The 14,063-nt window shown below is 33.2% G+C and overlaps 1 protein-coding gene and 1 pseudogene across 2 annotated transcripts; one reads left to right on the top strand and one right to left on the bottom strand.

Moving 5' to 3' along the window:
• Nucleotides 1–310: 310 nt before the first annotated feature.
• Nucleotides 311–2,144, bottom strand: LOC120166549 (annotated as a pseudogene).
• Nucleotides 2,145–8,309: 6,165 nt separating this feature from the next.
• On the top strand, nucleotides 8,310–9,948 carry LOC120166596 (protein ELF4-LIKE 4-like). Of its 2 annotated transcripts, none has more exons than XM_039175828.1 (2): nucleotides 8,310–8,535; nucleotides 9,346–9,948. In XM_039175828.1, exon 2 carries the CDS (start codon nucleotides 9,396–9,398, stop codon nucleotides 9,738–9,740), a length of 345 nt encoding a protein of 114 aa, XP_039031759.1. In that variant the 5' UTR covers nucleotides 8,310–8,535; nucleotides 9,346–9,395; the 3' UTR covers nucleotides 9,741–9,948. The 2 variants fall into 2 exon arrangements, with proteins under 2 accessions (XP_039031759.1, XP_039031760.1); XM_039175829.1 differs by having other exon boundaries at nucleotides 9,334–9,948.
• Nucleotides 9,949–14,063: the final 4,115 nt, after the last annotated feature.

Below are 14,063 nucleotides of genomic sequence, written 5' to 3'. Positions count from 1 at the left end.
TTTTGTAATAGTTTGATAAAATTTAATGACTATTTTATTACTTCTAAAAGTTCAATGACCAAAGTAATCATTTAAGCATAGTTTAGTGCCTTTGGTATAATCTCCTCTTCTATTGGTTCGAGTCAATAATCACTTTTAATATGTGAATTTTTGAATTATTTTTACGTTTTAAATGAATTTTTAGACCAAAAGTACTTCCATAAGCATTCCGAAACGTCCTGTGATCCATATAAAGAGAAAACACACAAGCATTAGCATTCGTATAATCATATTTAATGTCGCATAGCTTCCATTATTGAAGTAACAAGATTTTCTCTGTAGTTAATCTATGACGACGCTGTTGGCACCACATAATCGACAACAATGGCACCATCCAAATTGTCCCCGACATTTTGCTTCTGTAGGTTGACATACTCTTCATTTCCAACTGCTGCCTCCATTTCTTCAACTCCATCAAAAACAGCGACCGAGGCGAGTGAAAACCCCTTGGCTCTTTCTGAGAAATTCTCCCCGCAAGTTATCTGTTGAACACCAGAGATCCCTTTGAGTTCCCCTAGGATCTCACCTTCCGCTTCATTCTGAACCTTCTCTTTGAGTTTCAACAAGGTTACTTTGATGGCTGAACCGGGGGTGGGGACAGCGGGGTGGGATCACTATCAGCTACCCAATCAACAACATGATATCATCACAAATAGGAACGACATGTTCCTTGACTACACGCTGGTGATCAGGATGTACGCCGTATGCGTTCAAATCCTCTTTGGACTTGTATCGGCTATGGAGCATGTGGGTGAAATTGGAGATCGGAGATTTGATGCGAATGACAGGACCGGCAGTGAGGTGCAGGACGGGATCAAGGGAGACCAAGCCATTGAGGTTGTTAAGCATCACGTTGACCTTACCCTGGTCTGTCATCTTTGACCTTGACAAGAACCACATGCTCAACTGTGGACATGGTGATCCAGGATGGAGAGGAAAATAGATGGAGCTTTCAAACACGGCACCAAAATGAACTATTAGTAGACTAGCAATTGGACAAAAGCTAACAAATGAATTTCCATAAAAATATAGCTCAAAGCTTACAATCAATCACAATTTCAACGGCTCCAAATTTAAACAAGCCCTTTTAAAATTGTTAGAATCTAACAGTAACAATCACCAAAGCACAAACCCAATATAAAAAAGCAGAAACAAATAATCAAATCCCAATCGATACAACCAAAATAATCCTAACGAGTTTTATTTATCAGACAGCAAAAACTAATAAACAGATATACAGTGTGAGAATAGAGAAGAAATGAGCTAGCCGACTAACACTGAATGACCGGAGAGAAACAATTGCGGTTTTACCGTACTTCGTTATGGAATAGGAACTGTGGGAGATGGGAAGGTCTTTATTACGATGACTTGACCGAAGTAGGTGAAGAGCAACGTCAACGTGCGCGGTAACACATTAAGTGGGCCGGAACAAGATTCACTTGGGACGGGCTTTTGGGTGATCAAATGGAGTATTCATTTGGTTGAGGGAAGAGGTGGCCAGGCCCTACTTTTTATATACAATCGGCCATTGTCCATGTGCCTCTGCTCCGCCAATAGTTCATAAATCCAGAGATACATCTAGGGATGCGCATGGGTCGGGGCCCTACTTTTTATATACAATCGGCCATTGTCCATGTGCCTCTGCTCCGCCAATAGTTCATAAATCCAGAGATACATCTAGGGATGCGCATGGGTCGGGTTTCAGCCGACCCGACCCGACCCGACCCGATCTAAGAATATATACTTGAAATTTGATTTAACCCGACTCGACCCGATATATATGTATTATTTTTATTCAAAAAAATAGAATCTAATTGAAAAAAACAATATATAAAAGGATATTATTGTGATTATCCCTAAATACATAAGATAAATATAATTATTTTTTGGGTCGAATCGAATCGGATATTTTTCACCCTAAAACTCGAACCTGACCCGATCCGAAAATATCATCTAAAACAAAATCGACCCGAACATAAATAATTTTAAAAAAAATCTAACCTGGAACTGATTGAAACCTGTCCGCTTCTAGTCTTCCGCACATTCATCACATAATTCAGGTATTTTTTTCCCTGTAAAGCTGATATGGATGGCAGCAAAATCATTGCCGTCGAAATATGATCACTTCACGCTACAGATTTGTTAAAATGGCCTATGAACACAAGATACGTACAACATGTGTTTCCTTTTAGATTTCGTCTAATGGGACCCGAAATTTTTCTGGACCATATTTGGATTGACTGGGTAAGCTTCCTCGTTGTCGCCTTTTTATTAGTAAGTGTTTGTAAGAGTTTGTCAGGAATCAATCCAACCAAATTCTAAACTCTAAATCACCTTATTTTTTACTTCTGAAAATAAACGTTTGTATAATTTTTTATAATTTATCGTCCACCAGATGACTATCCAGCTCAGTTGGTAAAGCATATTGAGGTCGTGGGATCGAGTCCTACGGAGGGTATTTCATAATTCGGAGGTCTTCTACGAAAGCTGTTCTTAACCTAGTGTTGATGTTAGCCTACTATCTTATCTCCCTCTTACTCCATTACATATAAGAACAAAGGACATCTATTTTTTTTTCTATTTTAAGATCCTATATATGAATTTGTGTTTGTTTTTATGAGGTGTGATAATATGTATGTTCAATAAGTAGGATGGCGTCACAGTATTTACTATTTAGGTCATGAAGCATCTTGGCAGCTACCCCTCCCATCTTCACCCACTTGCTCTCTTACGTCACCTTCACCGTCCTTTTTTTTAAATTTATTTCCTCTCGGCAATGAATGAATCCCCACGTGGGAATCCACTTGCATTCAAATGCATGCCGGTACTTTCACTGCTATTCCACGGCTGTAAACGAGATGAAAATATGGTTAGATATTCGAGTTCAATTCGATTAAAGTTTGATAAATATTTTATTTAAATGAATTTGATTTAAGCTCAATTTGAGATTTTAATGAATCGAAACGAATTACTTGATATTCGATTTTTAAACTTGTGAGTATTTGAAGAATATAAATATTAAAATTTTATTTTTAAAAAGCTAAATTATTGCGTAAATTATAAATTTAGTACCTAAACTATCAGTTTTGATCTATTTTAATATTTAAACTTTCATTTTTTCTCAAAATCATACCTAAAATTTAGTATTTATATTTTAGTACTCTGTTTGAAACTTAACATTAAGTTTTGTAAAAAAAAATGAAAATCTAGTTACTAAAACGAATAAAAACCAATAGTTTAAGTACTAAACGAGTGAAGATTTTAACGACATATACTAAAATGAAACAAAAAAACAAAAGTTACACATGGTCTTAAAAAAATTGAAAGTTTATGTACTAAACAGACCAAAACTGATAGTTTAGGTATTAAATGCATAATTTACCCTATTAATATTAACATTAATTTGTTGATTTTTTAAAAATTACAGTATAAGATTTTAACGTACTTAAGGAGGTTCGAGTTGGGATTTGAGCATCAGCTAAGTTAAGTTTAAGAATTTTTTTATTATAAGATTTTTTTAGTTTTTTCGAGCTTCAATTTATGGTTTTGAGCTCTAATTGAACTTGAAATTTTTAGACTCACAAACTTTCAAGTCGAGTCGAACTTCATTTTAAATTTTCCGAGTCGAATAGAATTCAACCATCCTCAAGTTCTACTTCAACCCAGTTACAGTCATACTCTACGTTAATTTCAACAATAATATAATTTCTCAAATTTATTTTACAGCAGCACCTATTACTTATGTTAATTTTTTGTCTAGGTCCGCGTGTTCATTTATTTACTTACTGCAGTAATTGAATTGTAATCCGTAAAATAACAAAATTAACAATAACTTTAGTATAAGGACATCAATGATGGTTATTAATTAATTTATCACTTTAATAGTGTGGACTGGAACTGAAACAATTTGCTGCCAATATGTCAATTTGTGACGTATAATTTTTTATAATCGCTTTTTAGTCAATGCTATTAGGAAGTAATTAGTAATTAAAAGGAATCCTAAGTCACTACAGAGAAAGATGGATTTAACTTTGAGGTCGTGGGATCGAGTCTCATGGAGGGCATTTCATAATTCGGAGGTCTTCTACGGAAGTTGCTCTCAACCTAATATTTGGGGCAACCTACTATCTTACATTCTCTTACTCCATATGGAAACAAGGGACAACATATACATAGAAAGATGGGTCATCGGAATGCTCGGCTATTAGCTGCCTGAGGCCTGCAAATGTCACGCCAATCGTTTCTTTATAATTAAAAATATATTGAATATAATTAATTATCATCTTAAATATATCATATTTAAATTAGGATAAATTCAATTATCAATATAGTACTTATTTTATTATTATGTTTGTATTGACGATATGTATCTATCTTTTTTCATAGACAATTACTTTTATTTATTTATTATATAATTTTGTTTAATAAAATAATTTCTTATATTTAGAGAAATATTCGTGATAAATTATTTTAACGAGTAAAATAAGGCATAAATATAATCCGTTTGAATTTGGAAAAGTGCATATCTATTATTTTGGATAAATTATTAAATATAGTTCAATATATCAAGAGAATGATAAGAAAATAATAAATTTTGTATACCAATTTTATTGGAAAAAGGAGGTATTAAAAATTTTGAATTCTGGATCCGCAATTGGTCCATGCTTCCAAATTTTTGTACTTTTTTATGTTCATATTGTTGACTTTATATTATTATTATTATCATCCTTATTATCATTTAATCAAATTATTTAAATTAAATCATAAAATATAACGAATTGTTAATACAAAACTGTTAATTTTTACTAGTGGATGAAGGCAATAATTAATTGTTACACTAAAAAGAAAAAATTAAATGTTTTAATTTGATCTAAGTATAAATTCTTTATAATTATAAAAATTAATTTTTATCACTTCATGTGTAATAATTTTATAAAACTTACAGATGAATCTACATTCGACATTCAATTAAAAAGGAGTGGGCAGATGAAAGTGCGTCGTCCGTACGTCAGATATCGTCGCGCCCCCTACTTTTTTACAGATATTACTATTTCTATTTATTATTATTTTTAATCTTTCGGCATCGTTAAAATTTTCACAACTCGTGGCGCGTGATTGAGCTATGGGACCCAAGTTGCGGCCTACCAAGTAAAGGAATCATTCTATGACTTGGTTCGGGAATCTGGCAGCCTCGAGTCCGAACCTCGATCGACACGTGTCTATCTCCCATTCGCCTGAAACTGTTATTTATGGTCTGCCTCGTTTACAGGTTGTTTACATGGTGAATTTTTTTCTTTTTATATGCTGGTTAGTTTGAATTTCGGTATAAAATAATTACATTGCTTTCCCCCCCCCCTTTGTATGTATATAAAATAGTTGTCGTTATTGTCACCATATGATATATTACACATGTTTTATACAAAAAAGTGCAATTATATTTTATGATATTATTTGATAGTTTATAATTGTAGACTTAATAATTTAAAAATGAATCAATAATACATTTACGTTCCATGTAATTAAGGTATCATATTTAATTATTTTATAATAATGATATTAATCCGGTCCTCGTGAGTATAAATGATCATAAATATAATGTAAAAATTAAATATATTAATTGCACGATAAACAAAAAAAAAAGTCAAAGCCTTCTAAGTAATTTAAAACTTTGCTAGCTTGTATAATTCCATAAAATGAAGTGTTTGTGTTTTCAGTGTTCAGGAACCTCCAAACTAAAAATATTTATAGTGTAATTTTGCCATAAAAAGTCACCCAAAAAAAACATAAACGACCATAACTTGTGAACGTTGCACCAATATGGAAATGTCCCACAAACACCCGTGATACATGCACAAACCAACTTTAACAGTTATACCAAAACGGTCAGGTAAGATTACTATTTGACTCGAATAGATTAATCTATAATTAAATTATCAAAATAAATACTTTTTTATTGTTTACAAAATATATAATAATAATAATAATAATTCACAAAAAACATTTTGATTTGAGGGCTCTTTTTTGGGGGGAAATAATACCGAAATGTTAATTTGGAAATACTAAAAGTACCACAAAAATAATCAACATCAGACTGTAACTTATAACAAATAATACCAAAATGATAAACAAAGCTGTTTAAGATATCTCGGGTTGTGGGGACCATTTCAATTCCTAGATGGTAATTTTCATCATAGTTTAAATACCACGTGGCGAATACTGAACATCCGCAGGATCTGAGCAAACACACACAGAACAGCAATCCTATCCCCCACTGAATCAAAAAAAAAAAACAATAAATCAAAATAAAATTAAGGGTAAAGTATATAAATAGTCCCCAAACTTTTAGAATGCTTTCAGTTTGGTCATTCAACTTTTGAAACTTACAATACAATTATTGAACTTTTAAATTGTTTTCATTTTGGTCTCTACCGTTAGTTTTTGCTGACATGGCACTTAACCCGTTAACTTTTATGACATAGCTTTTTCTTCCTCTTCTTCAAAGCAATCATTTTCATCTTTAAAACCCGATTCCAAAACGACCCAACATGTAAGAGGATTGGGAGATAACAATTACCAAGCTGCAAAGACGTCGCGGTTAGGTTTGAAGCACACCAGGGGCGAGATCGTTGAAGGTGGTACCGGTTGTGACAACGCAAGGTTGAATATGCCGCAGCAGGTAGGAAGGGTGGCATCATTGGTAGAGAAACATGACACGTGCTTGGATTGGTTATGGCTTGTCGTAGAGAGTTGTCATGGTTTAGTGAGTAAAACGCCGCATGTGCAGCTGTGTTATCATGAGTGGTGGAAGGGAGACCGAGGAATGAGAACTCAGTTATTGGTAGAAAAGCATGGACTCGACATTCATTATGGTTCTCTTGGCTCCTTCGCCGCCATTTCCTGTACCACACTTCTAAAAGATCCTGGATATCACCTATAATTTCTACCAATATGTTGGGTTTTCTTGTTGTTCACTAGGCGATGCATAAACCTAGTTGTCGGGATTGTTGTGACATGTCTACGAATGGAATATCGCTACCACTTCCATGCATTCAAGAACATCGATGTCCAATAGTGGTGGCACTATTACCTAGGGGACATTGACACTTGGGAAAGGAATCAACCTTTGTTGAAAGCCATGAAAATGGTGGTGACTGTTGTCTCCATTGAAGATGTGTGAAATATACTGGCATTTTATGACGTAGCTTTTTCTTCTTCTTCTTCTTCCTCTTATGCTTCTTCAAAGCAATCATTTTCATCTTTAAAACCCGATTCCAAAACGACCCAACATGCAAGAGGATTGGGAGATAACAATTACCAAGCTGCAAAGACGTCGCGGTTAGGTTTGAAGCACACCAGGGGCGAGATCGTTGAAGGTGGTACCGGTTGTGACAACGCAAGGTTGAATATGCCGCAGCAGGTAGGAAGGGTGGCATCATTGGTAGAGAAACATGACACGTGCTTGGATTGGTTATGGCTTGTCGTAAGAGCCGTTGTCATGGTTAGTGAGTAAAACGCCGCATGTTGCAGCTGTGTTATCCATGAGTGGTGGAAGGGAGACCGAGGAATGAGAACTCGGTTATTGGTAGAAAAGCATGGACTCGACATTCATTATGGTTCTCTTGGCTCCTTCGCCGCCATTTCCTGTGCCACACTTCTAAAAGATCCTGGATATCACCAATATTTCTACCAATATGTTGGGTTTTCTTGTTGTTTACTAGGCGATGCATAAACCTAGTTGTCGGGATTGTTGTGACATGTCTACGAATGGAATATCGCTACCACTTCCATGCATTCAAGAACATCGATGTCCAATAGTGGTGGCACTATTACCTAGGGGACATTGACACTTGGGAAAGGAATCAACCTTTGTTGAAAGCCATGAAAATGGTGGTGACTGTTGTCTCCATTGAAGATGTGTGAAAATATACTGGCAAGTTTGAAAACCATAAATCGGGTTTTGAAGCTGAAGACGATTGATTTGAAGAAGAAAAAGTAGAAAATGAAGAGGAATAAGAAAAATCCACGTCAAAAAAGTTAACGAGGTTAAGTGCCACATCAGCAAAAACTAACGGGAGATAATGGTAGGGATCAAAATGAAAACAAACTAAAAGTTCAATGACTGTATTGCAAGTTTCAAAAGTTAGGTGACCAAAATACAAATGTCATAATAGTTCGGAGACTATTTATATACTTTACTCTAAAATTAATAATAATAAAAAAAGAAACAGGTGGATATATATTTATATATGTGGGAGAATATAGGGAACCATCTGTAATATTTAGACAAACCAAAGGGGTCCGAGAGCGTGAAAGTCAAATCTACATATTCTCTTCATCTTCTCTCTCTCTCTCTCTCTCTCATAATTCAGATTTTTTTTTGGGTTCTTAAGATTCAGTTTAATCGGCGATCTTTTCCAACTGTTCTCGGGAATCCCTCGTTCTCCTTCTTTCAATCTTTGTCTCCTTCACCTGAATATAATGCTCCAGATTTTCAAGGTACGCGTATAACATAATTTTTACACGATTGCCGGGTATATGAATGGAAATTATGTCTTTCTTCACTGTCTTTGTTTCCCTTGTGTAGTTAAATGAATGGTTTTCTTTTCTTGTAGCTAATGGGTTTCACCTTGCTTACAAGGTTCGGATCTCATCAGCTTTTTGTTTTGTTTCATATTTTTTGTGAGGCTAAAAATCTGGGAATTTTGGAGATTTTATGTTTTTTTTTTGGCTTAGAAATAAGAACCTTTTCAAGGTATCTATCTCATTTTTTTCACAGATTTTGAACCAAATTTAATTTTTCGTTGTGTTGAACGCAATTTAATTTTATAAAAGATATGTACATTTTTTGTTTGTGTTTTGAGATTTCAGATTTTCATTTTTTTGTAAAATGATTTGTAAATGTAATGCTGTCTCTCTGTATCGATAGAGTATTCTATCGTTCACGACTCATGTGACTCGGGAGTTTTTTTTTTTCCTTTTCGGTTTTTGAGATTCTTCTTTGAAGCCGAGTGAAGGGTATTTTCAGAGAAATAAAAAAAGGATCCCTTTTATGGAAATGGGATCTGCCTTTTCACACTTTCATCATAAATAATATTAATGATAGCAACTGTAATAGTAAAAGAAAAATTACGTACTGATATCATTATTATCATGTTTGTTAACGCATTCTTCGGTGAAAGTTAGATTTCATGGAGGTCATGATTTCTACTGCTGGCCTTTGTCTCTTATGCGCAAAATGCCTTTGTCTGAGACTCTTTGCTTTATTGAACCATGTTAGGAGTTTTTTTTTTGCAGTTTTGGATTCAGGATTGGTTTTGATCCGACACAACTCTGACTCAGTAAGGAGAAAGGAAACAATGGAAGGTGACATATTCTCAGGGATTGACAATGGAACTCAGTTAGATAGCAAGGTGTTGCAGGTATTTCAAAGGAGCTTTGTTCAGGTCCAGGATATCTTGGACCAGAATAGGCTGCTCATCAATGAGATAAACCAGAACCATGAGTCCAAGGTCCCGGACAACTTGAGCAGAAATGTTGGTCTAATCAAGGAGCTCAACAACAACATAAGAAGAGTTGTGGAGCTCTATGCTGATCTTTCAACCTCCTTTGTCAAATCCATGGATACATCATCCGAAGAGGATTTGGGTGGTGCTATGAGATCAGATGGCAAAGCTGGTCAGAAAAGAAACAGGCCTGTTTGATTTAGTTGAAAAGAGAAAAAAGAAAAAAATGGGGTCTTTTTGTTAGCGATTTTTCTGTATCTATCTCCCCTTTGTATCATTTGATGAACTATCTTTAGTTCTCAAACTTACTGTAACTCTTTGTGACCATTGACCTGATTGAAATGAAGTAAGCATATGGGGGTGTTCATAAATTTCTAAATTTGCTGCTGTCTTTGAAATGGATAATGAAAAGGCGATCACTTCTAAAGCTAAACCATCTCTTTTCTTTTCCTTTTTCATCTTAAAAATGTCAATTATTTGGTTGCTTTGACAAGGAACTGATCTTTATGTCTGTCATGCACTTGTTAAATTTTCCACTGACGAGGAAAAGAGAGGTGTTTAAGAGGCTTAACCTTTTCCTCATTGTCAAAAAAGGCTGATATCTGCAATAATGAGCCTTTTACAAACATTTTTCTGTCTCAGATCCTTTACCATGAAGGTTCATTATCTACTTTTGGATGGAAAACAGACTCTCACTCCCCATTATAACCCTTTATTTCAACTTTCCAAACTCAATCAACTCTCCAAAGCTTTTCCCTTTATTCCCCTCCATGATCTGATCTTTGCTGAGAAAATCACTGTTGCCATTGCCTTTTGTTTAATATATGCTTTGTGGAGAACAGAAATCAGGTGCATGCATACAGCATATGTATATATATGTGAATATGCTCTTGAAGGCAAAGCAGCTTTTTAGATGATCTTTTCTGGTTATTAATCAAACACCACAGACAGGAACAGAATCTGATATATCAGATAAGGGATGATGAGCTTTTGACTTAATTTTTGTTTTTCTTAAAGGAGAAAAATAATAATTGTAAGTTGATCCCTCTGGTTTGTGTTGGGGGGGGATTGAGTAATTAAAGGAATAATATATCAACCTAAGATTAATGTCATTGTCAGTTAACAAAAATAAGAAAAAGAGGCTAACGTATGCAAGGGGAATTAAGTAAATGCTTATCTAAATAATCTTATAAAATTTTAAAAACAGATTCGAAAATTGTCAAAGAACCATATAGAAAACTATAGTTTTTAAAGGTCATCAACGACCATGTTTATTTTACATTGATTTGACTGAAAATCAATCATCTAAATTTAAAATAAAATAATTATTATTTTATATGAATAAAGTTAATTCAAAAGAAACACAAATTACTTTAGTTTAATCAAATACCAATGATTTGATGTCTAAAAGGAATAAACGAATGCTTCATTCTGATACGCATCACACATGGCGTTGGACACAAGTTTCTGAAATCATTGGCATAATGTAAAGATTTAATGTTTTCTTTTCTTAATTTTAATTAACAGTACCAACTTTAATTAAAAATAAATCTCGATCGCGTCGTTAATACCAAATCCTACGGTTGCCGGCCCACAGGACAACTCCAAGAATTCCCTTTGAATTCCACCGGATAAAGCAAAACCTGTTGCCAAATGATGTAAAATACTGTATGAAGTTGTTTAAGATTAAGTAATTAAGGTGGGTAGGTCTAATCTAGAAAACAAAAGCCAAAGACAAAGCACAGCATGTGAGGATGGGAATCTACTTTTTCCCTTCCCTCCCTACATTTCCAGCAATTAGGTCGGAAAAGAAAACAAAGTCCAGTCCAAGAGCCCCCCACTCTTTTATCCCGGAATAAACAATAAGATCTTCAATGGGGTTATCCACATCATCATGATAACTTGGATGATTTCCAACTTAATAGAGTTGGTTTAGATGTAGATTAATCCATAATAAAAAATATAATATAATATATGTTTATAATCTTTTTAAATCATTGATAACGTACACACCAGCTGCAGATGCACTAAGCCTAATAGGGGCCAAGTGCATCATCATTATATTGGAAAAATGATTACATTTAGCTTAATGAGTTAAGGGAAAAAAATACAATTTTTACATATCCATTATTTTTAAGAAAAGAAAATTAAAATTTTGGACCCCTATTCTTAAATTTATGGATCCGCCACTAGTACACGCAGCAAGGGTTCGAACATGAACATTCTTTTTTTATAACTGAATCTACTGAATAAATTCTAAAGCATAATATAACTCAGTTAATTAATAAATTTTAAAATTTATAATCTAGGAAAACGCAGTAAAACTGCTGCGGTGCACAGCAAAAACAGAAACATATCATCTTCGTGAGGAAGATAATAAAGTTTCTTTGGCTTTGTAGCAACCCCAGTAGAAGCTTGGCTAGTCTTTAGCATCTTCTGAAACAGACAACTACACCAGGATTCTTCCTTGCAATAAGCTGATAAGCTCAGTCTCAACAGAATTTAAAATGGAAAATCTGTTACTAGGAGAACATTAGACTTCTTTTCCAAACTATCCGGAGATTTAGAAAAATAAAAATCTCCTTTCCCTTGTCAGAATCCACTCCTTTTAACCGGGATGTCTCAGTTATGACAACCTTAATATACGGTTAAGGAAAAGTTTTACCGAAAACGTTATTATTTTTTAATATTTCTGATAAAACGGTACCTAAAACATTATTTTTTTTTACCGAAAATGTTATTATTGGACGCTACCTAAAATGTTTAACAGTTCCGGTAAAGCGCTACCTAAAACATTATTTTTTACTGAAAATTAGTTAGCGAAAATAACATTTTCGGTAAAAAAAATAATAATGTTTTAGGTAACGATTTACCAAATATTTTAAAAAAATAATAATATTTCCGATACGATATTTTTTAGCGTATATTAAATTTGCCGTATAGCAGAAACACCCTTCTTAACAAGCAGAAGAAGATTCAACATTAATCTTTTCCATCTTTACAAAATTCACCTCAACATTTGTTGCACCAACTATATCTACTTTATCAACCTGTACAAGAGCCACCCTGTCACTAACAGTATAAGTCATATTAGACTTTAGGGTTAACTTATGTTTGTGTTAGGATTAACTTTATTTTAATTTAATATGTTTATTTTCACAAATCAAAACGTGGTATGTGGCACTCTCTAGTTGAGAAAAAATAAATAAAGCAAATTAGGACAAAAAAAGATTCAAACATTGGTCACTTACGAAACTAAACATATATCAAACCATTAAGCCAATATCATTGTTTGATAAAAAAATAGACAACATGGTGTATATATTTTGTATCTTAATGTTTAAATACTTAAATTCATAATATTTTATATATATTAACTTAAAAATATTTTATATTAACTTATTAAATATATTTTATTACTAACTTAATTTAAAAATATTTTATTTTCATTTAAAAATATATATTTATGTTAAAATTTATTTAAAAATATGACTAAATTGAGAGTGTATATAAATAAGAGGGAGTAAATGTGTGATTATACTAACTATCACGTCACATATTCAATTAATTGTTAACAGTAGTTAACCTTGATGACTACGTCTTAATTAAATAAAAACGAGAGTGATCATATCTAAATTAAATAAAAACGAAAGTGACTATATCTTATATTTTTAAAAATCAGTAACCACGCTGTAGAGGGTTGAGATTTTGTGAATGGATATTATCTAATATTCACTCCTGATTTGATTTTTTAAGTGAGATCAATCTTGGTATTGTGATTAAAGTAAATCAGGCTAAGATGGTTGCTCATAAATGAGCCTTTGTAATATTCGATCCATATTAACTAATAGTTAGATTATATACCGATAAAAAATAATCTTGAATCTTAAAATATTTTTTAAAATACTGAAACTGTAAATTTTGAATTTATATTTAAAAATATTTCTTATATATGTATATATATATATTTAAAAAAATATTTGTTTAACAGAGATTCAAAAAGTGATTCTAATCCTAAAAACGCTTTTAAAAGACAATGGTGAATGGGTCTAAACTAAAGGAACATGTCCAAATTAGGTGTGAAAGATGTGGAGCCATTAATGGGTGAATGGATCCCTTTTACAGGCCTTGATCTGTGATCAGCACCAAGAACGATTATTACTAAATAAGTATTCATTCAAGGGCTTTCAACTCCACTCAAGCCGAGGGGTGTAAACGAGCCGACTGAGCTCGACTTAACTCGATTCGAAAATTTTGAAATTGAGCTCGATTCGAAAACTTGCGAGTTTAAAATTTTCAAGTTCGACTCGAACTCAAAATCCTAAACTGAAGCTCGTGAGCAACTCGAAAAGGCTCGAAATGAAAAAAAAAATCTTAAACTTAACTCAATTTAAGCCTCAAACTCAAACTCGAACATGAACTTTAAATACATTAAATCTTTCTGTATTTTAAAAAAAATCAATACATAAATATTAATATTATTAATAATTTATTTTTTTAAATAAAATCTTAATATATTAT

Source organism: Hibiscus syriacus, unplaced genomic scaffold (genome assembly GCF_006381635.1).
Source record: "Hibiscus syriacus cultivar Baekdansim isolate YM2019G1 unplaced genomic scaffold, ASM638163v2 tig00111640_pilon, whole genome shotgun sequence".
Classification (NCBI taxonomy): domain Eukaryota; kingdom Viridiplantae; phylum Streptophyta; class Magnoliopsida; order Malvales; family Malvaceae; genus Hibiscus; species Hibiscus syriacus.
This window is presented reverse-complemented; position numbering and strand designations above follow the sequence as displayed.

Bases quoted from the DNA above. Each gene is read 5' to 3' on its own strand.
- LOC120166596 (XM_039175828.1), top strand. From the start codon at position 9,396: ATGGAAGGTGACATATTCTCAGGGATTGACAATGGAACTCAGTTAGAT.